This window comes from Sciurus carolinensis, chromosome 3 (assembly GCF_902686445.1).
Source record: "Sciurus carolinensis chromosome 3, mSciCar1.2, whole genome shotgun sequence".
Classification (NCBI taxonomy): domain Eukaryota; kingdom Metazoa; phylum Chordata; class Mammalia; order Rodentia; family Sciuridae; genus Sciurus; species Sciurus carolinensis.
The window spans coordinates 52,357,559-52,383,804 of NC_062215.1; the positions used below are offsets into that span (position 1 = coordinate 52,357,559).

The following is a 26,246-nucleotide window of genomic DNA, read 5'->3' on the forward strand; positions in this document are numbered from 1 at the left end:
ATTCTTAATTGTGAAGTCACAGCCCTCCGACCTTAGCTAGAGGGACACAGCGACCTCGGGGAATTGGGCTGGGGTCTTGGTGGCTTGGTGGAATCTTTTGGGATCGTAAGAGCTATAATTTGAAACTACCTGTCGAAGTGTCTTTGGACTCTCTTTGTGGATTTAAAGTCTTAAGAGTTTGGTTGAATTGGAGTTCATGCTGGGTTTGACATGAAATATTCCCACCCCCCGGCCCCCAATCGTTTCGCGTTTCCTCTCAGGAAAAATGTGATGCAAAGTAGACAGATTGCGACGTTTTTGGTCTCAAAGGTGTGCAGGGTAGAGACTTTCATTTATAAAACTACCGTTTATCTGTGCCCTCTGGTCACCCAGTCTGTAGCCCCTTAAAGCGTTAAGCGCGTAGAGAACACCGCACCCCCTGCCGTAAAGCGAATAGTTCAATGTGTCGCTCCCCACCCCCACCCCGGTGAGGGCGGGGTCGTCGGTTCTGCTGTCGCAAAGCGCGTCTGGGCGCTATCAACCTTCCGTCGTAAAGATGCCTGTGGCAGACATTTCTTCTCTCCACTGTCGCAAAAGCTCTCTGTCTTGGTCTTCGCCCCTCTAGGAGCCAGTCCGTCATTTCACCGTGCCGTAAAGCGAGCCTCCCCGACCCTGTCGTCCTTCTGTTCCCCCGTGGTAGTCATTAGTTCCCAGTCCGGGATGCTTCATTGCCTGGTTGTGCCGTAAAGCATATCTGGTCCCAGCCCCCCGGTCGTATTCCCTCAGGGTGTCTGTCCTTCGCGGTTGCCACGGTGCCGCCAAGCGCGGCTGTCGCGCGGCCCGGGTGTCAGCGGCGATGGCGGCGGGGTCGGGTGGGAGTGGGGGCTCTGGGGGAGGCCCCGGGCCAGGGCCTGGCGGGGGTGGAGGTCCCTGCGGGAGCGGCCCAGGACCGGGGTCCAGCGGGGTCCTTGGCAGCGGCGGGGAGCTGCACCCGCGCACTGGGCGCTTGGTGAGCCTGTCGGCCTGTGGGCGTACAGCGCGGCGGCAGCAGCCCGGCCAGGAGTTTAACCACGGGCTGGTGTTGAGCCGGGAACCCTTGCGCGATGGACGCGTCTTCACTGTCCGCATCGATCGCAAGGTGCAGAACTGGGGCCGCGGAACCGGCATGTGGAGGGTGGTGGGAGGGGAAGATGGGGTAGAACAGCCAGAAAGCCCACATAACCGGGTACCGAGAGGGAACCGACAGACTATAGAACACTAAGAGATGGTCAGGAAGAGATCATGAAGCAGAAGCATTCACTCTGAAGGCTACAAGGTGAGAGCTTGCGTTTCCTTAAGACTTAGAAGCAAGGAGAGGAACATGGGCCCACCTACCAGAATGGCTGGGGAACAGGTCTCCTGGTCCAATATCTGGGTGGGTGAATGATGGAGAGATGTCAGATATGTGATGGGTGAAATACCAAGAAAAGAACAAACCACTGAAGGACAAAATTCTCAGGTAGGGCCTGGGAGGTGTGTGATTTACTCGGCTCACAGAGAAATAATTTGGGAGGAAAGTGAATCTGGGTGGAGCTTGATCCTAGAAGAGAATTAGACCAGGAAGAAGAGGGCGATGTACAAGAGCAAAAGGCATGGACATAGGAAGAATGTGAATTTTGGTAATTGAAAAGCTCTAGAGACCCAGAGAAGTTCGAAGAGGTAGGATGCTGGAACTAGAAAATTTAACCTGTTTGGTGGAGATATTTAACCTGTTTAGTGTTTACTATACTAAGCACCTGAGTATAGGGCAGAGTTGCTAGGAGACAGTAGGCCCAAATAATTAGAAGCAGGGTCCAGAAAATTACTTGTGGGTCTTCATCTCCAGATTAATGCCTTGGAGGTGGTGAGAAAGGAGCAGAGTGGCCTGTGGAATATGGTCTACTAGTCGTGGAAGACCCACTGATTGCCTATCCTGAATCTATACTATCCCCATCATAGGTCAACTCTTGGAGCGGCTCCATTGAAATTGGAGTGACGTCGTTGGACCCCAGTGTGCTGGATTTCCCAAGCAGCGCTACAGGGCTGAAAGGGGGATCGTGGGTAGTGTCGGGCTGCTCGGTGTTGAGGGATGGGCGCTCTGTGCTGGAAGAGTATGGCCAGGACCTGGACCAGCTTGGCGAAGGGGACCGTGTGGGTGTGGAACGCACAGTTGCTGGGGAGCTGCGGCTCTGGGTGAATGGGCGGGATTGTGGTGTGGCCGCCACAGGCCTGCCTACCCGTGTATGGGCTGTCGTGGACCTTTATGGCAAGTGCACCCAGATCACCGTGCTACCCCCTGAGCCAGGCTTCAGCCCCCCAACTCCCATCCCTACACCTCCCTTGGAGCCTTTGGCCCCCCCTGAAGATTCTGCCTTGATGGAACAGGGGACCTCTGGGGATGAAGGTGAGAATACAGGGTCATGGTGTAGGGGTGAGGCAGGGGATGTGGTTACAGGGGGCGGGCAAATGCAGTAGTGATCAAGGCTGGGTGTGGGCAGGGCCATTCAGACCCTGAGTGTTACTGGGGAGAGCAGGGGCTAGAGGAGAGGATCTCCTGGCTATGGGCCCTGAAGCAAGGGCTGAACCCTTATTCCCCTCCCATCCTACCTGGTCCCCAGCCTTCATGGTGTCCCCAGCGCAGGCCCGGCCGGAGACGTTTCCTAACAGCCTTGAGTCGCATAATGGTGAGGGCTTTGGGGAGGCTTTGGGAAGGGGAATGGGCAATGAGGGAGGGACCTCAGGACAGAGGTAGGGAAGGAAAGTGTAGAGCTTCATTTTGGCCTTTCTCCATCTTCCTGATGTAGACTTTGCCAGCATGGAGCTCTCTGAGGTGGTGAGCAATGCCATCCTGTCTGCCTACAATGGGGGGCTCCTGAATGTGAACCTGAGCTCCCCACCCTCAGGGGATGGACTGGGATCTAGTGGTGCTGCCACCTCACCTATCCTCACTTCGAATGACGCTCTGCTCTTTCATGAGAAGTGTGGGACCCTCATCAAACTCAGCAACAATAATAAGACAGCTGAGCGCCGGAGACCCCTGGATGAATTTAACAATGGGGTTGTCATGACCAACCGACCACTTCGGGACAATGAGATGTTTGAGGTGTGCAAGATCCTGGTCTGACTGGTGCCTCACCCTCTGGGAGCTAAAGATGGGGCTCAACCCTTGATGCCAAGAGGGTGGAGTCTGGGGAAGAACCAAGGGGTTCCCTTCTCTGCACTTAACTTTTCTGCTCCTTCTATTATCACTCAATCCCAGATCCGTATAGACAAACTTGTAGATAAGTGGTCAGGCTCCATTGAGATTGGTGTCACCACCCACAATCCCAACAGCCTGGAGTACCCAGCCACCATGACCAACCTTCAGTCAGGTACCAGCCCTGGGCAGCAGGGGGCACACAGGCCTGGGGTTACTGAGGTGAAGAAAACTCATATCCTAACCAGGTATCCATTTTTGCTCAGGCACCATCATGATGAGCGGCTGTGGGATCCTAACCAATGGCAAGGGGACCCGCAGAGAGTACTGTGAATTTAGTCTGGATGAGCTGCAGGTGAGAGTGGGGCACAATGCTTCTGGCCATTCTAGGGGAGGCCTGGGTACTTTGTGTCCCTGCTTGAGCACCACATAGTGATCTTTTCTGTGGCTTAGAGCAAATCCCTTTGTCTTTGTATCAGGTTCCTTCTGAAAAGACAGGGTTGCCCAGAAGAATCTAAAATGAGCCTAGCAGTAGCATTTTTTTCTTCTTCTTTTTTTGCAGTGTGGGGATCAAACCGGGGGTTTTACAGATGCTAAGCAAGTGTTCTACCACTGAGCTACATCCTAAGCCCCTATAGCACTTATTATGTAGAGGGAAATTTAAAGAAGTTGGTTTAGTTAGCCTTTTTGCTGCTATTGCTGCTGTAACCAGAAGATCTGACAACAACAATATTAGAGGAGGAAAAGTTTATTTGGGAGCTCACAGTTTTGGTGGTCTCAGTCCATAGATGGCCTACTCTATTGCTCCAGGCCAGAGGGGAGGCAGAACATCATGGTGGAAGAGAATCCAGAGAAAACCAGCTAGGATAGTGGCACCAGGAAGCAGAGACAGCTCTTCTCACAAAATATATACCCCAAAGGCATGCTCCCAATTACCCATCTCCTCCAACCATACCCTACTTGCCTACAGCCACTACTCCATTAATCTCTATCAGGGGATTAACACACAAAGGTTCTCACAACTCATTCATTTCACTTCTAAACTTTCTTGTATTGTCTCGTACCTGAACTGTTGGGGGATCCTGATACTTAAACTGTAACAGAAATTGATGTTTGTAAAAATGGTTTACTTCTGTTCTTGACTTATATTGAGCATTTAGGAAATGTTGAAATTGCCTCGTTTGGAAAACAGGGACCCAAGACCTATCCTGCCTGTCCTCCAGGGTTCTGAGACTAATGTGAATACCTTTGGGAACTGATTCCTGTGGAATATCCAGATGAGAAGGCCCCAGGATGCTCTGTAGCTATACTGAATTATTTTTCTGCTTTGAATAGGAGGGTGACCACATTGGCCTCACAAGGAAGTCCAACTCTGCCCTACACTTCTTCATTAATGGCATTGATCAAGGTAAGGGAATACTCAGAGCGGCCTTCCAGCTCAGGGCTATCAGTGGGGTCCAGACTTCATCCTCCTGCCTCTGGTGCTTGCTTTACCTGTGTTTGACTCTTCTGCCCTTGTTTTTCTCTGCCACAGGTGTAGCTACCCCATTGACACCCCCAGTGGTGTATGGTGTGGTGGACTTGTACGGGATGGCTGTGAAAGTCACCATTGTCCACAATAACAACCACTCTGACCGACTCCGCCGGAACAATGCCATTCTGCGGGCGCTGTCTCCTGAGGGTGCTCTCCGACGTGCTGCTCCTGCTGCCCAAGCAGAACCTGAGCGCCTGCTCTTCCACCCCAATTGTGGGCAGAAGGCAGCCATTACCCACGAGGGACGCACTGCCTTGAGGCCCCAGTATGGCCCATGGGTGGGGAGAAGCCTAAAGAAAAGGCTCTAATGGAATTGGGTGGGGGTGGGATGGTGATGTGGGAAGCAGAAGGAATCTGGTCTGGGGAGTCCTAGACAAAAAGGTGGGAATCCTCCTGAATTGTGAGGACTGGTTGATTGGCTTGGGGCAGTGGGTGATGGGCAAGTATCATTGGACTAAGCCTTGGCATATTCAAGGAGTATATACTGGGATTTGAATCTCTATTTGCTCTTTCCTCAGTGCCACTGATGACTTCAATCATGGAGTGGTGCTGAGCAGCAGAGCCCTACGGGATGGAGAGGTGTTCCAGGTGCGCATCGACAAGATGGTGGACAAATGGGCTGGCTCCATTGAGATTGGTGTGACTACCCACAACCCTGCCTACCTCCAGTTGCCCTCCACCATGACCAACTTGCGCTCTGGTGAGCTCCCAAGAAGGGCAGGACTGGGATAGGGTCCTAGAGAGGAAGCTGTCCCTGCAGCTGTGACCCTTGTTCTCCAGCCCCTTTCTTTGTTATCACACTTACGATGATTTGTCCAGAGACGGGGGAGTGCCACCAAGGCAGGGCCTCTGGTTTGGAAACTGCAGTTGTCTTGTCCACTGAGAAGAAAGGCAAATCTCAAAGGAAAGACAGAGTGTGCTTTTAGTTTAGAGGAGGCTCTTGGGGGTTGCTATGTAAAGGAAAGGAACCCTGCCTTACCCCCTCATGTACTCTGCCATTGCTTGTCCTTGTATAGGGACCTGGATGATGACTGGGAATGGGGTGATGCACAATGGGACAACCATCCTGGATGAATATGGTCACAACCTGGACCGCCTCAAGGTGGGAAAGTGGGTGCATTGCCTGGGTGCAGCAGTCAGGGAGCCAGCAAGGCGGGGTGGATGCAGGACCATCCCAGGCAGGAACTCTGCCTGACTCCTCACTCCAGCCCCAACTTCTTCCAAGGCAGGGGACACGGTGGGTGTGGTGCGGCGAGAGGATGGGACTCTCCACTTCTTTGTCAATGGAATGACTCAGGGCCCTGCTGCCTGGAATGTACCCCCAGGCGTCTATGCTGTCGTCGATCTCTATGGCCAAGCAGCTCAGGCCACCATTGTGGATGACGTTGGTGAGGGCCCACTGGACTAGGGCAGGAGGTTAGGGTGGCCTTGTGGGGGCCTTAGAAAGCCTTAGAGACACCTGGAGACCTAATAGGTGCTGTCTGTTCCTACAGAAGTTCCTCCAGTCCCTGAGCCACTCCCTGAGGGAAACAATCAGGTGTCTCCAAGCTCCCCTTCCTCAGGGGCTGGGAGCTCTGACCTACGCTTCCACCAGCTGCATGGAAGTAATGCCGTCATTACTAACGGGGGCCGCACTGCACTTCGACACAACTGCCGCAGCGAGTTCAATGATGCCATCGTCATTTCCAATAGGTCAGTTCTTGAACCTTTATGGTCCCGTTGTCCTACTGCCTGCCTAAGTAGGATTTCAATGACTGCCACTTTACCTGGCAGGGCCCTTCGGGATGGAGAGCTGTTTGAAATTGTCATTCAGAAAATGGTGGACCGCTGGTCAGGCTCTATCGAAGCTGGTAAGGGGGAATCTTTGTATGGGTTGGGGCATGTGGATGCCTGTAGCCTGGAGAGTTAGCTCTGATCTTTCCCTGCTTCCCAGGAGTTACTGCTATTCGACCTGAAGACCTGGAATTCCCCAACACTATGACCGACATTGACTATGATACATGGATGCTGAGGTGGGGCTACCTTCTCTTGGGAGCAGCTTGGTGGGACTAAGTGGAGCCGGCTGGGATAAGGGAAGCAGAGTTTGGGCCTATAGTGGCAGACAGGGGATCTGACTGCCCCTTCTTTAAATTTTGGGAATCTGTGCCCAGCCTTCAGGGGCTCCATCCTCTTTCCTTTTAGAGGAGTTCCTGCTTTTCCTTGGGGAGATCTCAGGGCAAGGGGGACAGGATTGTATCTTGGGCCCAGATCAAGACTACTCTTCCCCCATATTCTAGGCACTGGAGGGATTTTTTTGGTACTGGGGATTGACCCCAGGGGCACTTAACCACTGAGCCACATCCTCAGCCCTTTTTAATATTTTATTTAGAGACAAGGTCTCACTAAGTTGCTTAGGGCCTCACTAAGTTGCTGTGACTAGCTTGAACTCGCACTCCTCCTGCCTCAGGCTGCCAAATACCTGGGATTACAGGCATGTGCCACTGTGCCCTGCTGACTGTAGGGTTCTAACATGCAGAGACTGAGCAGGGGCCCGTGTGGGGATGAAGCAAGGAAGCTGACTCACCCCTTCTGCCGTTTCCCCAGTGGCACAGCCATCATGCAAGATGGTAACACAATGCGCAACAACTACGGGTGTGACCTGGATGCGCTGGGCACAGGTGCACGCATTGGCATGATGCGAACTGCCAAGGGTGATCTGCACTACTTCATTAATGGCCAGGACCAAGGCGCTGCCTGCTCAGGATTGCCTCCGGGTAAAGGTGACTACTCTGTGGCTTCTGGCCAGCCACCCTCAGCTCAGGCTACCTGGGCTCTCAGGTTTCTGACACCCTCCTTTCCTATGCAGAGGTGTATGCAGTAGTGGATCTCTATGGCCAGTGTGTCCAAGTGTCCATCACCAATGCTACTGGCCCCATGGACAATAGTCTGGCGACCAGCAACACTGCTACTGAGAAGTCATTCCCCCTGCACTCCCCAGGTGCCTGCTTTGGGCCTGAAGGATCCTGTTCAAGGATGCTACAGGATATGGGAGGGAAGAGCTCCATAGGGCAAGCAGTCAGAAAGGTGGGGGTTATACCTGGGACATAGAACCTGGACACTTCCATGCCACTTGGGGTCAGCATACCATGCATTAGCCGTCCCAGATTTCGAAATGAGTCTTGCTGTGGGAAGAGGGGTCAGGAGGTCCTGAGGAGTAATGATAGATTAAGCCTTACTGTCTACTTCCTGTTTTATCTAAAGTTTTACTCTGCACACTATTTGAACTTGCTGCCCTTTCTCTATCCCTAGTGGCTGGTGTGGCTCACCGATTTCACAGTACTTGTGGCAAGAATGTCAGTCTGGAGGAGGATGGCACAAGGGCAGTGCGTGCCACCGGCTATGCTCATGGCCTTGTCTTCAGCACTAAGGAGCTCAAGGCGGAGGAAGTTTTTGAGGTGGGCTGTGGAGATGTGGTGGGATTCTTACTGGCCCATCATCAGGGCCCACTAATATTTTCTCTCTCACAGGTAAAAGTGGAAGAGCTAGATGAGAAGTGGGCAGGTTCCCTCCGGCTGGGGCTGACCACACTAGCACCAGGGGAAATGGGGCCTGGAACAGGCGGTGGCCCAGGGCTGCCTCCTTCTCTGCCAGAGCTCCGGAGTAAGACCACCTGGATGGTGTCCAGCTGTGAAGTCAGGCGTGATGGGCAGCTCCAAAGGATGAACTATGGCCGGAACCTAGAGAGACTGGGGGTGAAGAACCTGACTCTGCATCAGTGGGTGAAGGGTTGGGAATGGAATGTCAGAGACAGGTGGGCTGAGTATTTGTTTTTGTCCCACCTTGGACCTAGGTGGGTAGCCGTGTGGGCATTCGTCGAGGAGCAGATGACACGATGCATATCCTGGTGGATGGAGAAGATATGGGGCCTGCGGCCACCGGCATTGCCAAAGTAGACTTAAGAGCTTCTCTTGGTTCTGGGAGTGGGCTCTTGGGTGGAGGCCTTGTGCTGATCTCTGACTTTCTGAGTCTTGTGTTTCCAGAGTGTGTGGGCTGTGTTGGATCTATATGGGCCAGTACGCAGTGTGTCCATTGTCAGTTCCACAAGACTGGAGGAGCCAGAAGGGACCCAACCCCCTTCCCCCAGCTCAGAAACCGGCAGTGAAGGCGAGGAGGATGACGAGGGCGAGGATCATGGCCTGGGCGTAAGAGGCTACAGCAAGGGCTGCTGGGCAGTTAGTGGCCATTGGACACCAGATTCTTCAATGGCAGGGCAGAGGCTCACACTTGATCTCTATGTGTGCTCCTGTGGGGTGGATCAGACCTGCCATTGGCTCCTCATGAAGCATAGTCTCTTCTTCCACACCAGGGCCAGAACCAAGTCGGTATTATGCCTACAGCCTTTGAGTTCCTGGAGAATCATGGGAAGAATATCCTCTTGTCCAATGGGAACCGTACAGCTACACGGGTGGCCAGCTACAATCAGGGCATTGTTGTTATCAGCCAACCCCTGGTGCCCCAGCTGCTAGTCCAGGTATGCCCTGTCTCCATATTCCCCACCCCTCTTGCTCCAGCTGACCCAGGAACAATTCTCCTGGAAGGGGCCTTTCTGCTGTAAACTAGAAGATATGGCAAAAGTTAGCCAGGTCAAGGAAGCCCCTAGGAACAAGAGTCCTTACAGAAGTGACAGTAAGATCAAAACTTAAAGAGGGGAGGGGGTCTGGGGTTACAGCTCAGTGATAAGAGTACTGGCCTAATATGTGCAAAACCATGGGTTTGACCCCTAGTACTGCAAGGAAAAAAGAGGAGGAAGAAATATTTGAGTTGGTAGTTTCTGGTCTTTCCAAGAATCAGAAAGGACAATGGCCCAGGCCACTCTGGGAAATATATTCCCTCGCTGGCTGGGGTGAGATCCTGGTTCTGCAGTATGGGTGGGTGGCCTCTGCCCAGAAGGCTGTGATTGTAGAGTATTTCCTTCTGTAGGTGCGGATAGACTTCCTGAACCGACAGTGGACATCCTCCCTTGTCCTGGGAGTAATCACCTGCCCACCTGAGAGGCTCAACTTCCCTGCTTCTGCCTGTGCCCTCAAACGGGCAGCCTGGCTACTGAGGGGCCGTGGCGTTTTCCACAATGGTCTCAAGGTGAGTGAGAGAGAAGAGAGAGGGTCAGGTATCTGAGTAGTGAAGGGCTGGCCAAAAGGGAGAAGTGGAACTCAAGAGTCCTGGTGGTAGGGCAGCAGATCTGAAGATGGTGGAAGTGAGTGGTCAAGGGCATGAGTGTCATTATCTGGTCAGTCTTAGCCCTATTGCTTCCTCTTATGCAGTTGGCAGTATTACAGTTAGGTTATGGAAGTGAGGGTAGAGCAGGGTGGAGGCAAAGCCTAGGAACTGGCAACTGGAAGCAGAGTGAAAGATGGGATGGCTGCTGGTGGTAGGAGTCTGAAGACAGTAGGTCTCTCCTCCCAGATCTGTGAGAAGTTTGGGCCAAATCTGGACACATATCCTGAAGGCACCATCCTGGGACTGCGGCTAGACAGCTCTGGGGGACTGCATCTCCATGTTAATGGGGTGGACCATGGGGTAGCTGTGCCGGATGTGCCCCAGCCCTGTCATGCACTTGTGGACCTCTATGGACAGTGTGAGCAGGTTGGTGGCAATGGGGAGGCAGGGAAGAGGGAGTGCCTGGGAGACTGGGAACTTTGAGGTACTAGCTCAGCAGGCCTTGGGAGCTGAGAAAACTTCGGCTGACCACCTCTTTCCTCTACAGGTGACAATCGTGAGCCCTGAACCAGGGGCTGCCAGTGGAAAGAGTGCTGGAACCCAAGGGGACATGGAAAAAGCAGATATGGTGGATGGTGTGCCAACCGGAAGGGACCAAGATCCTACACCCACACCTGCCCCCATTCCCATCCTTCTAGCCCAGCCTCTGTGACCTGTGCCCCCTCTGTTCCCTCAGGTATCAAGGAAAGTGTGTGCTGGGGTCCACCGCCAGCTGCTAGCCCTCTAAAGAGTTGCGAGTACCATGCTCTTTGTTCCCGCTTCCAAGAACTGCTGCTGCTTCCTGGTGAGTCCCTGTCCCCCAGAACTTGCCTCATTCCTACGGCCAGATCAGGGCCATGCCCAGACCTCTGGAGGCCAGCTGGAGGTCAGCAACCCAGTTGAGACCCAAGATGGGAACCATAGCACCAAGCTTGACACTCACTGTCCCACAGAGGATTATTTCATACCTCCGCCGAAACGTAGTCTGTGCTACTGTGAGTCTTGTCGGAAGCTTCGAGGAGATGAGACCCACAGGCGCCGAGGGGAGCCCCCCCGGGAATACGCCCTGCCCTTTGGCTGGTGCAGGTTCAACCTCAGGTACATATGGACCAAAGTCATGCATGTTCCTTGTTGCTTTTTGCCTCCTTAAGAGAGTCCCAGGAGAGTGCATATAAAAAGTGGTAGAACTTCCTGTGTAGGGGATAACCTTGGGAAGCCAGTGACCTTTGTCCTGTCCGCCCCATTTATTGTTCTCCTAGGGTGAATCCCCGTCTGGAAGCTGGAACACTAACCAAGAAGTGGCACATGGCGTATCATGGGAGCAGTGTAGCAGCTGTACGGAGAGTGCTAGACCGAGGGGAGCTGGGAGCAGGTACTGTGGAGTAAGCAGGGACAGGGAATCCCTAGCTCATGGTCCCTGGGAGGAATCACAAGGGCCTTCTTGACCCAGCTCTCCTTGCAGGTACTGCCTCCATCCTGAGTTGCCGACCCTTGAAGGGAGAACCCGGGGTGGGGTTTGAGGAGCCTGGTGAGAACTGTGCACCTCCCCGGGAGGAGCAGCCCCCTTCAGTGCTGCTTTCCCCCTCCCTTCAATACGCTGGGGCCGAGACCCTAGCCTCCAAAGTGCAGTGAGTACACAAGAAGAGGGGGTGGCTCTGGGGTCTTCAACCTAGATGGGTCCTAGGACCTCTTGGATCCTTATGATTTGTCCTCCACTACCCACCCTGGCTTGTTAGTTGCTCCTCCACCTGAATCCTTTCTTCACTTATTCATTGAAGATACCACTAAAGTACATGCTGAGTGAAGGAGAAAGGAATCTTATTCTGGTGTAACTTGTCCTCTCTCTAGAACCTTAATTACATAATGAGTCTTTAGGATTTTTAAGGGTGAAAAGTACTATGAAAACAAAAAGAGTGGAGTTAAGCAGTTGAGAAGTGCACTTGGAGTGGGCATATTAAGTTAGGGTGCTAGGATAGGCGTCATAAGAAGGTGAGGTTGAGCAAAGGTATGAGGAAGGTAGGGAAGGAGTTTGCTAAGTAGTCTTTGGGAGGAAAAGCATTTTAAGTAGAGAACAGCTGGAATTTAGCTCTTCATGTTGGGAATACTTCCAAGGAACAGGCCTGTGTGGTGAGCAGTTAGCAAGATGGAATGAATTGTGAGGGGGGCAGAGACCTCACTGCTCTGCATCTACTTCTTGACAGATTCCGGGACCCCAAATCCCAGCGGACACACCAGGCTCAGGTGGCATTCCAGGTGTGTGTGCGCCCTGGCTCCTACACCCCCGGCCCCCCTTCTGTTGCCCTCAGAGAACCTCCTGACCCTCACTTCAGCCCAGCAGAACTTGAGTGGGTCACTAAGGAGAAGGGAGCCACACTCCTCTATGCGCTGCTGGTGCGGGTGGAATGAAGGGTGAGACACCACTACTACAAGCACAGTTGGGCCTCGGCCCTGGACTCTGAGTGATGACTGCCATCACCTCATTCCAGTGACTAACGGCATGCACAGGTGCTGTCCTAACAGACGCAGGAGCATGTAGGCAGGCTCTCAGATTCAGAAAGGAAGTGGAGCACTTCTCCATGTCCCGGGGCCCAGCACGCTTCCTCTAACGAGAGGGAGCTTGTGGGGAGCCCATTCCAGGTCCTGGGTCCCTCCTTCATGCACTGATTTGGGGATCACGACTCCCTGTTACTTCCCTCTCCCACATCACTTAATTTATTTCCGTTTTTGTTTCTGGTTACTGTGAATCCCAGAGGAGTCTCTCCCTGTGCCCACACAAAGCTGCTTTTTCCGGGGCCATCGGGTGGGAGTGGGGAAGAAAGGGCGGGTGGAGGAGGCCGCGGGCCCTCTGTACAGTTGTTACTGACTGATTTCTAAGGAGCCAATAAACATGGTCTCAGAGCATCCGCCTCAGCCTCTGTCTCGTGCGCCCCCGAGAGCCCGCGGTCCCAGGTCCGCCGGGTTTTGAAATGAAAGGCTGTTGTCACGCAGCCGGAGCCGGCCCGGACCTCAGCTGCTACTACGGAATTTGGACTCGCGGGTATCCGTCCCCGTGCGCTTCCGCATTTCCTTCCTGTCCAACCCGCAAGGCCGGTCGCTGCCGTGACTCCGGAAGGATTCGATCGGGCCGCCGGATGTGACGCCGGGGCCAAGGAGCCGGAGACCGCGGAGAGAGCATCTAGAAGGTGGGTAGAGAGGGTCGACGCCCGGGCCTGGTAGGGAGGGCCGGGGGCGCCAATCCAGGGACCCCGTGCGACCCGCACGCGCTGGGGCTGGGGCTGCGACCCCACCGAGCCGCGTGCCTCCGAAACACGTGACCGGGTCTGAGAGCTGGCCGCACCAACAGGCTTCCGCCTCGGCCTGGCTCAGTCTCCATTAAGCTCCCGCCTCCCAGCAGACACCGTCTGAGGTCTGGCAATCAGTGACAGAGCCGGGCGCCCGCGGCCTGAGCGCCCCCGACAGCACCATGCCAGCGCTCCTGGAACGTCCCAAGCTTTCCAACGCCATGGCCAGGGCGCTACACCGGCACATCATGATGGAGCGTGAGCGCAAGCGGCAGGGTGAGCTGGCGCCAGAGCGGGAGATTAGACGCATGGCCAAGATGTCTCAGCAGGACTACCCCACCCATGGGCTGACCAGTGTGCCCACGGGCAAGGGTAGAGGAGGGAGGGAGGGAACAACCCCTTTGGGGTGAGAGTGAAAAGGCCTGGTCCAAATTCCAGAAGCTAGAGATGGGTAGGACCTTGGAGAGCTACTGTTGTGATGAGAAACAGCCATTGCCAAGTGCACAAGTGGTGGGATAAGTGGCCTTTGCCAATTTTCAAGTCTCAAAAAACATGGAATTAGTACCACCACCCTTCCACTTCATTTGGCTGATTTTTCCAGAGGAGGAAGAGGTGGACAAGATGATGGAACAGAAAATGAAGGAAGAACAGGAGAGAAGGAAGAAAAAGGAGATGGAAGAGAGAATGTCACTAGAGGAGACCAAGGAACAGGTAAGCTGTCCCTGCTTGCTCCCAGCTCTGGCTTTTTCCCTTGGCTCTCTCCCTGCCTTTATCTCCTTTCCCCTTCCCTTCCAGATTCTCAAGTTGCAGGAAAAGCTTTTGGCCCTACAGGAAGAGAAGCACCAGCTTTTCTTGCAGCTCAAGAAAGTTTTACACGAGGAAGAAAAACGGAGGCGAAAGGAGCAGAGGTGGGATCAGAGAGCTAAAAGTAAAATTGGGAGTGAAGTGGAAGTTGGATTGGTTAACAAATAATCAGTGTTTAATGGCAAAAATGGGTACCTGCTTTTGGTTTTCACCTACCTTCCTTTCATTCCAGCGACCTGACCACCCTAACATCAGCTGCATACCAGCAGAGCCTGACTGTTCACACAGGAACTCATCTCCTCAGCATGCAGGGTGAGAGCTCAAGAAACCATCTGACAGTAAGTGGCTCCTTCTGGAGGTTGAGGCCTCCCATTTCAGCCTCACAAAGCCCTCTCCCCTTCTAGGGAGCCCTGGAGGACATAATCGCCCAGGCACCCTCATGGCAGCTGACAGAGCTAAACAGATGTTTGGACCCCAAGTACTCACGGTGAGAAAAACAGACTTGAGTGTATAGCTCCAATTGCTTTTCTTTACTGCTTCCTCCCAGGTATCCTGGCCACCAGTGCTCAAGTCATAGACATAATGAAGCACTTATTGTATGAGGGGAAGTAGGCAGATATGCACACAAGTCCCTGAATTTGTTTTCAAGGACTTTACAGTCAGTTCTCATCTTCCTCCCCAGACCCGGCACTACGTGGGCTCAGCAGCTGCTTTCCCAGGGACTCCAGAGCATGGGCAATTCCAAGGCAGCCCAGGTGGTGCTTATGGGACCGCTCAGCCCCCACCTCACTATGGACCCACACAACCAGCCTATAGTCCTAGTCAGCAGCTCAGAGGCAAGTAATGGGAAGAGTGGGGGGCGGGCTTTCCGGAAAGCCCACAGGTAAGATTAGAATGAAGAAACTCTAATGGACATGCCTCCTTCCTTCCTCAGCACCTTCAGCATTTCCTGCAGTGCAGTACCTATCTCAGCCACAGCCACAGCCCTACGCCGTGCATGGCCACTTTCAGCCCACCCAAACAGGTGATAACATCCTAGGCAGGAGCCCTGGCTCCATCCACAGGTCCAACATGCTTCATTCTCTTTTTTTCACACACTTCTCTTCCCTACCTAGGGTTCCTCCAGCCTGGTGGTGCCCTGTCCTTGCAAAAGCAGATGGAACATGCTAACCAGCAGACTGGCTTCTCTGATTCAGTGAGTACCAGGCCTTGGGAGGTTGGAGGAAGGGATAGGCTAAGGGGAGCCCCAATATGCTTCAGGTAACTTTGTCCTCTGCAGTCCTCCCTGCGTCCCATGCACCCCCAGGCTCTGCATCCAGCCCCTGGACTCCTTGCCTCCCCCCAACTCCCTGTGCAGATGCAACCAGCAGGAAAGGTAAGGATGGTAACCAAAATCCCGGCATCACCAAGCAAACAGGACAGGTGGCTCACCCTGTGGTTGTCCCTTCTTCCTTCAGTGTACTTATCAGTAGGGGTTTAGTGGAAGGGAGGGTACACCCACTGACAAAACCCTCCCTTCATCACCATCCAGTCAGGCTTTGCCACTACCAGCCAACCTGGCCCTCGGCTCCCCTTCATCCAACACAGCCAGAACCCGCGATTCTACCACAAGTGACCATCAAATTGTCTTCAACCTTATCCCTCTATCCCCCATGGGTGAGGGTCTTTCTTCCCTTTATGTCCCAGGCCAATAAAATCTACCTGCCACTGCCCCTGGCTGCTGCTGTTTGTGTCACTTCCCACCCAGCTGTCTGGAATATGCCAAGGCTGCTTGGAGGGTGGAGGGGATGGCTGGTAGATTAACAAGTGGTAAGACAGTGGGTTACAATAAACCAGTGGCAGTTCAGTCTATTCTGGCATCCAAATACCAAATATTTTCCAGTCAACAAATACCCCTTTAATTCAAATAAGCAGCTGACTTGGGGGCTTCATATTAAACTTGTAGTTTTATTCAGGTTTGATTTTAACAAATGTGTCGGGGAGAGAGCCCGCAGGAAAGGGTAAAGCCCATAGGGGCAGGTCCCCTTCCCTCTCCTCCTCTTCCCTCCCCATATAAAGGGATTTGGGGAGAGATACAGGCAGGGGAGGGGGCTGGTCCCTGGTCTGTAGGGTTGGTGCTTGGGTTAAAGGGCTATGGGTGAATAAGAGACCAGACCAAGGACAAGTGGGGAGAAGGGCACAAGGACCATTCGCCAGAATCCACAGCTTTCTGATTCCAAATTGAATTAAAAAAAAAAAAAAAAAAAAAAAAAAAAAAAAATACTAAACCACAAGCAGTACCCATCCCTTCTCCCCCACCAGGACTATAGTGCGAGGGGAGAAGAGGAGGGCAGCTTCACCAAGGCCATGGCTCCCTTGCTTCTGGCCAAGGGAGCTAGGTGAAGGGCAGGGGCTCCCCGACAGACTGAGGGTTGGGGGAAACCAAAATAAAACATCAAATAAATTGTGTAGGAGTCGTCCAGCCAAGGGCCCAGCCACAGCAGGACCAGGCTGGGGGAGGGGCCTCTGCAGGCTTGAGGATCACTGCTGCCACCACTGCCACCCTGGGTAAGAGAGAAACCAAGTAAGGATAATTAATACTTTCAAACAAGGGTGGAGAGAACAGGACCAGGATGGGGGCAGAAAGCAAGCCTGGCATGATTAAAAGACTAGAAATAAATTTGAGGACAACAAAGTACATAAAGGGGGACACTAAGGGTTTTGTCATTCACCTGGGAGCCAGTTATTTTGCCATGGCCTTGATTGCAACAGCTGCCTCCTCTGTCATAGCAGACAGCACCGTGATCTGGAGGAGCAAAAGGGATAGTTAGGAGCCATCTAAACTCAGAAATAGAGCAAAGGTGAGCATAAAGGAAGAGAGAACACCATACCAGGATCTCTTCTCCACAGTCATACTTCTGCTCAATCTCCTTGCCGAGGTCTCCCTCAGGCAGACGAAGGTCCTCTCGCACCTCTCCACTGTCCTGGAGCAGTGATAGGTACCCGTCCTGGATGCCAATCAGCTGGGGGCAGATAGAGAAGGATGTTGAAGGCAGGCCCAGGTAGGCTGAGGGTAAAGTGTCTGATGAACAATGTGGAACAAGAGCAAACTATCAAATACCCTCTTCCTGCCATTTCCCTCCTCTCCCACAACTTCTGGTCAATCCATATTTCGTACCCATGAACCACTAACCCATCCTCATCCTGAACACCTACATACCTGGAAGTCATTCCTTTTGATGTTGGGAACATCCATATTATGAGTTGACGGGCAGATATCTTCATATTTCTTCCCAGTAAAGATGTCAATACCAACCAGGTGGACCTGTGTGTATGCATCACAAAGAGAAACCCAACCAACTCTAGGACGGAGGAGATAAAGGCTCATGCTGTCCCTGGCTGATGAAGGAAGTCACTCTACCTTGTTAGGGCAAAGACAAGGAAAGTTGGAAATGAACCAGTCAACTAAGGAAAGAAATACTAAAGCCAAAAACAAACAAAAAACAAACTACAAGGCTAAAGACCACCACAAGTCAAAGTGGTAGAGCAGGCTTAGGGAAGTCAATTACCTTATCAGAAAGCACTGACAAACAGTGCCAGGAGCCTAGGGGTTTGGGAGGAATCTATGGCAAAAGTATGGAAGAGTTTCTGGACACCCATGTAAGAGGCTGAGAATTTTGAGAATAAGAAAGGTAGAAGGGGAAAGGCTCAAAAACAGGAAAGAATGTTCTTGGAAGAGTCTGGAAAAAAGGACTTGAAGATCTGAAAGAACTATGTAATTAGGGAATAAGAAAACTAGAGAAGGATCTAGGCATTAGGGGACAACCCAAGATCAATGCCAAGTCAACAAAAGATGGAAAACCAACAAAACCACAAGAAATTCAACAAGAATGAAGCAGGTTGAACTTTTGAAGATAAAGGAAATTCTGAGGTGACAAGGAAAGCACAAGTGGTAACACTAAAACACAAGAAAGCAGGGAGGCTCAAGGAATTCAAGTGGGCATGGGCAGGTAGAGGGAAATGGAGACTGCATCAGAATTCCAAAGGAAAAGGTAGAACTGCAAAGAGAAGCAGAAAAGTGATTTGAAAACAAGTACACTAGAGCCCTTCAAAGGAACCAGAGAAACCACTGAGCAAAGTGATGGAAATAGCACCTAACAAAAGCTCAAGGAAGAAACAAAAAAAGTGAATGCCAGGACCAAGGAAGGAACAGTTGAATAGCCAGAGTGTAAAGGACCATGAAGAAAAGTCAAGAGACTGGCACAAAAAGACTACCAGAGGCTGATGGGGTACAAAAGGGTGTCCATGGAGGAAGCAGAAGGCTGGGAATAGGTGTAGTCTAAATGGGTATAAGGGCAGACTGCTAAGCAAAAGGACTAAGACAAAAAAAAAAAAAAAACTAAAGGAAGGCAGAGGGTCAGGACTGATGGCAGCTTGCTGCCAGGAGCCCTATGTATACATGAGGCGTGGGGAAAGCAACATGTGAGATTCTAACCTTGGCATGGCCATGCTTGCCAGTCTTCGAAGTAGACATCTCGACGATCTTACAAGGCCGGCCTTTGAGCACCACAAAGCCATTCTTACGTAATGCGGAGCACTGCATTGGGAAGGTGGCTGAGGCCCCTGCATCTCCTGTCTCGAAGTCCAAATCATCTGCCATTTTAAGAGGCTTCGATTCCAACTAAAGCCAAGAAGAGAACTGGGGTCATTAAGGATGGAGGTTAACATCCCATTTCTCTCTGGAAACACTGCTGTTTTCCCCAATCCCTTACTCCACTACCCATCTATAATAAAAGTCAAAGTTTTTGGACTAACTACAGACTGGGGTCAAATACACTTTAGAACTGGTGTATGTATGGAACTGCAGAATAGCTGGAGAAAGGGAAACTCAAGGGAATTAGGATGACAAATCTGAGATGAGGAAAGGCCTACTTCCTGGGGTGGGGAGGACTCAGGTGTTACTTGCCACTGAAACCAACCACCCCTCTTCCCAACACTTAGCCAGAGCTATAATTAGGTGAGCAGCTATGAGCCAGCAAAAGGGTGGAGCTAATGCCTGTGTGTGTGTGTGTGTGTGTGTGTGTGTGTGTGTGTGTGTAGGGGGGAGGGTAGAAACCGGAGGACAAGGCCCCACCCGGCTGTTACACCCCCTACCCTATCCACACACAAGCCAGTCACTGGTACAGGAAACCACAAGGCCTCTTTGGGGGATTCCCGCCTCTCTCCAACATGCACTTGCAGATGCAGTCAAGAGGGTGAAAGTAGTTTCCTAAACCATCCCCCTGCCAAACACCTCGATCTCAGTTCCCAAAGGGAACCCTGCCTCTCCTCCAGGGCCCTCCCACTTTTCCCAGGATGCACCGGTGCTGTCGACTTTTCAAGCCCGGCCTGTACAGTCAGAAAGTGGGGGAGTGGGGGGTGGCGAATGACAATAAAATGAAAGCAAAGGGTTGGTAGTAGTGAGTAGTAGAAATCACACTAGGCTGAAAATCAGGAACTCTAAAACCGAGGAACTCCCAAACTAGACACACAAGGACAGCCACTTGTGACAAAGTGAAGAGCGCATATCATGGAGGGGAACTCATCTGTCCCGGACTTTAAGGCGCTGTCGGCACGTGCCAAGAAAGGAGTGGGGCTCCTGTCCAATCACTCTCGGTCTCCCAATTTCTCCGGCCTCGCAGTTCCAGGAGTGCCACTTTCACCTGGTTGACTGCCTCACTTCACGTGAATATTAGGAGAAAAGCTCCAGGGGCCCATGAGGCTGAGGAACGCCAACATATGCCTGCAGCTGGCCCTCTGGGGTGATCAAAAACTGGTCCTCAGACTTCTCCCACTACCCAAAATTCCGGGTTCCCACTGACGTCCGCGAGGACCAGCTCTCTCAGCGCCGGGGGTTGCCGGCTCCCGCCCACCATGTGGCCGTCCGGGGCTTCCGGTGGCCGGGACCTGGGGGGAGGGGTCCCCGCGCTGCCATGCGGACCCGGTCCACATTCGGCCATGCGGCCTTCGACCCTGAGGGCAGTCGCCCTTGGGGGGGCACTTCCGGTGCCGCGAGTGCCCCCTCCCCAAAGGCTGCGCCAGGCCGAAGCCTCGCTGCCTCCCCTCCCCCCCCCGCCGGCCGACAACCCCCCCTTCACATGCGCTCACGGAACAGCCCCCTCCCCCACCTCACGTGGCCGCGCGGTGCCCGGTCCTCAACGACCCTGGGACCCTTGCCCCAAAGGGGCTGACCTGGCCCCCGGCCCTCTCCCTGGAGCAGCCGCCTGGCGGCCTCTCCCGCGTGGCGGCCTCGCGGCTCGCCGTCCTCCGCCCTGCGTCGCTCCAACGTCACCCGGCCAGCCCCAACCGTCACCCCGCGCGCCAACCGGCCGCGCGCCCGCGCCTCTCCGCACCTCGCGCCGCTCCCCGACCAAACCCATGCGGTGGTGGCCGCCGCTCCCTTCTGCCCCCCTCCCCGACCCCCGTATAGTTCCATTTCTCCTTCCCGACTCAAGCAGAGGTTCCGCGCAGGCGCGCCCTGACCGCTCTCACCTCGCGCGAACGCACTGACTCAACCCCGTCCGCTCGCCGCGAGCCCAACCGCTGCCTCCGAGCCCGCTACCGCCGCCGCCGCCGCCTCTGCCGCCGCCGCCGCTGCTGCACACGGGTCTTAGTACGCAGGCGCCGACTCCCCACTGACCAACCAAGCAGCCCTATGACAGCCGCGCAAGCGTGCTCTCTGGCTCCTCCGCCCTCCACCCCCGCACTGCGCAAGCGCAAAGACCCTCCCCGATCTCCACCCTCTGCCCCACCTACCCATCCAATGACGCGTGACGTGACCCCGCCCCTCAGAAAACATGAACCCCTCCAACCAGTCAGCAACGCGCAGGCGCATCCGGTTTTTTAATCCCTTCAACCTTATCTTCCCTCCCCTAGATAGACCACTCGCCCTACCGGACTGTATTTGCGCCTGCGCAATAAGGACCCCTGCACTCCACACCCTCTGAAGGAAACGCCTCGGTTTCAAAACGCATGCGTGTTGAGAATCCTAAACGCCCCTTCCACCTCAGACGTCGTTTGTACGCCGGGCGTTGAAAAGACCACGCCACTGTACTAGAACGCATGCGTTTTAGGAAATGCCCCACCTCGGCTTTAACTGGACTTAAACGACCCACACGTTTCAGAAAACTTGCACTGTGGGCTGGGCCCCTTGCCTCAGAATCCTTGCTTGCAGTTCCACACATGCGCGAGAGATCGCTTTTCGCTCCACTCTTTTAGCGCGATGTGTGGTCGGGTTACCACCCATCTCGGCTTCACTTCTCTCATCTACGACTCTGCTCTACCATAGAGTTTCGCTGGAAAGACAGAACGGTCCCGTACCAGCCACCATCTTGTTTAAACTCCGGTCTGCGTTCGTCCCTATGGCTTCCGCAGATGCGGTTCTAAGCCAGATCCTAAATAGATACAGCGTTTACTTTTTCCTATATGGGCTCTGCGGTTTCCAAATAATTATCTACAGCCCCCTTAGAAAAATTGTATCTATAAAGAAGACTGGTATGTTAAATTGCATTGACATTCTGAAATCATAGAAGATGACCAAGAAACTGGAAACGATCTTTCTCATTCTCGGAGTTTATTTCCGTCGCTCGTCTTAGGGAAAAATACTGCTGCTCTTCCTGAGACGTTTTCCTCCAGTTCCTAGGTTTCCCACTACCGTCTTCGCTACCTTGATATGCCGGTTAGGTGGATAACAGTACCGTCAAGCGACTAAAGATCTGGTCTTGGAACCCAAAACCTTGAATCTGGTTCTGACTTTGTGGCTCTTAGAAGTTAATTAAAATCGTTCTGCCTTAATTTTATTACCGTGAAATGAAAGAAGCAATGATGTCTAAACTTCTCAACTCACCAGGGTGTAAAAAACCCGTGATGTGTGAACTGCAAATACTAACTTGAATTGCTACATTCGTGTAGCACATTATACTATCAACCGCAGATACTTCCACTCAATTTTCTGAAATTCGTGTACTTTGCAAAAACAAAAACGTTCTTGGGAACATTGTTTAAAACTTCAATTCTTGCTATTTTCAAACATGTTAACTTTCATACGGCCCAGCAAGTTCCACTCCTATGTATATACCCAAAGACTTACAAACAAACTTGGACTGGGGGTATAACTCAGTGATGAGCGTTCCTAGCCCAATGGAGGCGAATCCAGTATCACCAAAAGCCGACTCAAATCCTTGCATGTGATTGTTCACTACAGCGCTCATTACAGTATCCAAAGGGTGGAAATAATTCAAATATCCAATAGATGAATGGATAAACAAAATATGCTATATCCTTACAATGGAATATTATTCAGTCATAAAAAGGAATGATGTAACTTACAAATGCTACAGCTGGATGAACCTCAAAAACATACTGAGTAAAAGCAAAAGGTCATATTTTCTATGATTTCACTGATTAAAAAAATTATTCAAAATAGGTAAATTTTAGAAGCAAAGCTGATTGGAGGTTATCAGGTCCTAGAAGAAGAGGTTATGGGGCATTACTTACTTGTTATAGGGCTTTACCTTAGTGATGAAAATGTTTTGGAAGTAGATAGAGGTAATGGTTGCACAACATTGTGAATGCATGTAGTGCCACTGAATTGTTCACTTTAAAATGGCTAATTTTAGCTAGTCTACAATACCTATCATTCTACTGACTTGGGAGGCTAAAGCAGGAGGATCAAAAGTTCGAGGCCAATCTGGGCAATTTTGCAACATTCTGTCTCAAAATATGAAAAGAGATTGAAGTTGTAGCTCAGTGGTAAAGAACCCCTGGATTCAATCCCCAGTACCAAAAAATATTTTTTTTCTAAAGTAAATTTTATGTTATGTGAATTTCACATCAAGTTTAAGAAAAACTACACAGATGTTCAAAGCACCATTATTTATAATAATCAAAAAAGTTGTCACAACCCATATATCTATCAACCGATGGAGCAATAAAATGTAGCATATACAATGAAATACTATTCAGCAATAAAAAGAAATGAAGAACTGGATACGTGCTACGACATGGGTGAACATTAAAAACATTTTGCTAAGTCAAAGTCACAAAAGATCACACTGGCAAGGTGTGGGAGACAGAGAAGGAGGGTGGAAGTGCTGGGGTGTGATTTCAGCCAAATTATACTGTTATGTTGTGTGCAAATATGAATATGTAACAACAGATCACATTAATTTGTACAATTATAATGCACCAATTTAAAAATGTGGAAAAAGAGCCTGCGACTATAGCTTAGTCACAGAACGCTCGCTTAGCACATGTGAGGCACTGTGTTCAATCCTCAGCACCACATAAAAATAAATAAAGGTATTGTGTCCATCTATGACTAATGTGTGTGTGTGTGTATATATATATATAGTGGGAAAAAATAGGAATACAATGAAAAAAAATAAAAACAAAAACCTATGCAAACCAAAAAGAAAAAAAAAATCACAGAGTTCAGGACTAAGGATGTAGCTCAATGCTTAAGCACATGCTTGGCATGCTCAAAGCCTGGGTTCTGTGGCCAGCACTGAAAAAAAAAAAAAAAAGAAAGAAAAGCAGGGCATGGTGGTGCATGCCTGTAATCCCAGTGACTTGCAATCACAAGTTTGAGGCCAGCCTCAGCAGCAACTTAGCAAGACTCCCAGCAACTTAGCAACATTCTGTCTCAAAATAAAGAACAAAAAGGACTGGGGATGTAGCTCAGTGATAGAGTGTCCCTGAGTTCAATCCTCAGTCCCCCCCAACAAAAGAAGAATCTGAACTATTACTAATTCTGAATTAGACTACCCTGAAAGGGTTGGGGATATAGCTCAGTTGGTAGCGTGCCTGCCTCTCATGTACTAAGGCCCTGGGTTCAATCCCCAGCCCCAATGGGGGTGGGGGAAGTACTACCCTGAAAACTATCAGAGAATCTCTCCTGGGCCTTCCTTTCTAATTTACATGTTCAGCATTCTTCATGTTCACATGAAAGTTTCTTTCTTGAGAACTGGTTCAAATATAATTGTTTTGATTATAATTTACTTTATTAATTTAAAATCTTTTTTCCATACTTTTTACTGTTGCATTATAATTATACATGATGGTGGAATTAATTGTTACTTATTCATATATGAATACTTATTTTAGTGACATTCATATTCCTTTTCTGTCTTCTTGTGCTCACACCTACTCACCAAGACTAGAATTCAGATATTCTTTAAAAGTTTCCAGCTACCCTTCAATAGATTTTCAATGGCTTTGCATTGACATATTAGCAATAAAGCTCATTTATTACTTCCTCATTTCCTTTCTGAAAAGGTAACATTTACAGGGTACCCAAATTTTGCTAGGAAAGAGGTCTGCCAACAGATTCTACTTCTGTTTGGTTAGACTGTTCTGGTAGAATTTTGGAAACTTCATATTTTGATTGATTTAATTTTTCACACTGCTAGGGATTGAACCCAGGGCCTTATGCATACGAGGCAAGTACTCTGCCACTAAGCTACCTTCCCAGCCCAATTCTGAAATAATTTTAGATTTACAGAAAAGTTGCAACAATAATATAGAGTTCTTTTGGAAGCACCAATGAAAAGTTTGAATGGGAACCAATAGTGGAGGCTGCTTGTATTAAGCTATAATAAAAATAATAAACAATTGTGTACATCTCTTACCAACTCCATGTTCAATAATGTCTAATTAGTAGTTTGAAATTGGCCACAGTGGAAGTGTTTACCACAGAAACTGGCAAGTGCTACAAATCAATTCCCTTTAACGGAACTGATTGTTAACCATTTAACAACATACTTCTGATAAGGTCCACCGAAAGGAAAGAGTAGTTCTGATATATACAAAGTAGAATTAGGTCAGGATAGTCCAGAAATGGTATGACAAATGGGCTAAAGGAGCAAGAGACCAGATACAAGAAAGCTCTTAGAAAGCAGTCATGTTTGTTCAGGTATCTATCAAGAAATAAGGGTCTGGGTGTAGTGGTGCACAACTGTAATCCCAGTGACTTAAGAGGTTGAAGCAGAAAGATCACAATTTAGAGAGGCCCTAACTAACTCAGTGAGATCCTCTCTCAAAATAAAAAATAAAAAAGGTTGAGTATGTAGTTCAGTGGTAAACCACTCCTGGGATCAATCCCCAGTACCAAAAGAAGAAGAAGAAAAAGAGGCTCTGAACTAGGATTTCTTGAGGATCTTCAGAAATGAGTTAGGTCTGGGGATGTAGCATGTAACTCAGTGGTACAGCAATTGCTTGGTGTGCAGGAGCCCCTGGGTTCTATCTCCAGCATTGAAAAGGGGTGTGGGAGGAATGTGGGATTTTCAGAGGAAGGTAAAAATAAGAATAAAGGAGCCAATTGCAGTGGCACCTACCTGTAATCCTAAGTACAATGGGAGACTGAGGGAATAGGATCACTTGAGCCTAAGAGTTCAAGGCCAGCCTGAGCAACAGTAAGATGAGATTCTGTCTCTTAAGAAAAACAATTTGTTTTTTTAAAAATATTTTTCATACATGTATATAGGGTAATAATGTCTGTCTCAATCTACCCTCCTTCTCATTCTCACCGGCCCCACCCCTCCCCTTACTCCCCTCTGTACAATCAAAATTTCCTTCATTCTTCCCTACCTACCCTCCACTATATATCAGCATCTGCTTATCAGAGAAAACATTGGGCCTTTGGTTTTTGGGGATTGGCTTATTTCATTTAGCATGATATTCTCCAGCTCCAATCATTTACCTGCAAATACCATAATTTCATACTTCTTTAAGGCTGAGTAATATTCCATTGTGTACATGTACCACATTTTCTTTATCTATTCATCTGTTGAAGGGCATCTAGGTTGGTTCCATAATTTTGCTATCATGAATTGAGCTGCTATAAACATTGATGTGGCAGTGTCACTGTAGTCTGCTGATTTTAAGTCTGTTGGGTATAAACCAAGGAGTGGGATAGCTGGGTCAAATGGTGGTTCCATTCCAAGTTTTCTTAGGAATCTCCATACTGCTTCCAAAGTGGTTGCACCAATCTGCAGTCCCACCAACAATGTATGAGTGTATGAGTGCACCTTTATCCCCACATCCTCGCCAACACTTATTATTGTTTATATTTTTGATAATTGCCATTCTGACTGGAGGGAGATAAAATCTTAGAGCAGTTTTGATTTCCATTTCTCCAACTGCAAGAGATGATGAACATTTTTTCATATGTTTGTTGATCGAT

At 50.5% G+C, this 26,246-nt stretch overlaps 3 protein-coding genes across 7 annotated transcripts; 2 read left to right on the forward strand and 1 right to left on the reverse strand.

The window, feature by feature from the left end:
• Positions 1–835: 835 nt before the first annotated feature.
• Neurl4 (neuralized E3 ubiquitin protein ligase 4) lies at positions 836–12,917 on the forward strand. Of its 3 annotated transcripts, none has more exons than XM_047546584.1 (29): positions 836–1,117; positions 1,957–2,401; positions 2,616–2,681; positions 2,802–3,100; positions 3,257–3,368; positions 3,460–3,548; positions 4,529–4,601; positions 4,728–4,992; positions 5,246–5,427; positions 5,744–5,829; positions 5,953–6,115; positions 6,221–6,419; positions 6,501–6,577; positions 6,661–6,739; positions 7,311–7,486; positions 7,573–7,704; positions 8,016–8,161; positions 8,234–8,458; positions 8,557–8,655; positions 8,747–8,908; positions 9,073–9,237; positions 9,687–9,845; positions 10,170–10,349; positions 10,471–10,558; positions 10,660–10,767; positions 10,916–11,060; positions 11,222–11,334; positions 11,425–11,590; positions 12,164–12,917. In XM_047546584.1, exons 1-29 carry the CDS (start codon positions 836–838, stop codon positions 12,366–12,368), a joined length of 4,686 nt encoding a protein of 1,561 aa, XP_047402540.1. In that variant the 3' UTR covers positions 12,369–12,917. The 3 variants fall into 3 exon arrangements, with proteins under 3 accessions (XP_047402540.1, XP_047402541.1, XP_047402542.1); XM_047546585.1 differs by having other exon boundaries at positions 7,311–7,480; XM_047546586.1 differs by lacking the exon at positions 2,616–2,681 and having other exon boundaries at positions 7,311–7,480.
• An 86-nt stretch (positions 12,918–13,003) lies between these two features.
• On the forward strand, positions 13,004–16,307 carry Gps2 (G protein pathway suppressor 2). Of its 2 annotated transcripts, none has more exons than XM_047546589.1 (11): positions 13,004–13,144; positions 13,357–13,519; positions 13,845–13,954; positions 14,039–14,151; positions 14,280–14,359; positions 14,452–14,534; positions 14,730–14,883; positions 14,982–15,071; positions 15,163–15,242; positions 15,308–15,422; positions 15,579–16,307. In XM_047546589.1, the coding sequence occupies exons 2-11, from the start codon at positions 13,426–13,428 to the stop codon at positions 15,848–15,850; spliced, it is 1,191 nt and encodes a 396-aa protein (XP_047402545.1). In that variant the 5' UTR covers positions 13,004–13,144; positions 13,357–13,425; the 3' UTR covers positions 15,851–16,307. The 2 variants fall into 2 exon arrangements, with proteins under 2 accessions (XP_047402545.1, XP_047402546.1); XM_047546590.1 differs by having other exon boundaries at positions 15,327–15,422; positions 15,579–15,757.
• Eif5a (eukaryotic translation initiation factor 5A) lies at positions 15,975–20,737 on the reverse strand. 2 transcript variants are annotated; one of them, XM_047546592.1, is made up of 6 exons: positions 20,558–20,737; positions 18,522–18,707; positions 17,247–17,351; positions 16,918–17,049; positions 16,759–16,832; positions 15,975–16,590 (listed from the first exon to the last, which is right to left on the reverse strand). In XM_047546592.1, exons 2-5 carry the CDS (start codon positions 18,684–18,686, stop codon positions 16,770–16,772), a joined length of 465 nt encoding a protein of 154 aa, XP_047402548.1. In that variant the 5' UTR covers positions 18,687–18,707; positions 20,558–20,737; the 3' UTR covers positions 15,975–16,590; positions 16,759–16,769. The 2 variants fall into 2 exon arrangements, with proteins under 2 accessions (XP_047402548.1, XP_047402550.1); XM_047546594.1 differs by lacking the exon at positions 20,558–20,737 and adding an exon at positions 20,194–20,324.
• Positions 20,738–26,246: the final 5,509 nt, after the last annotated feature.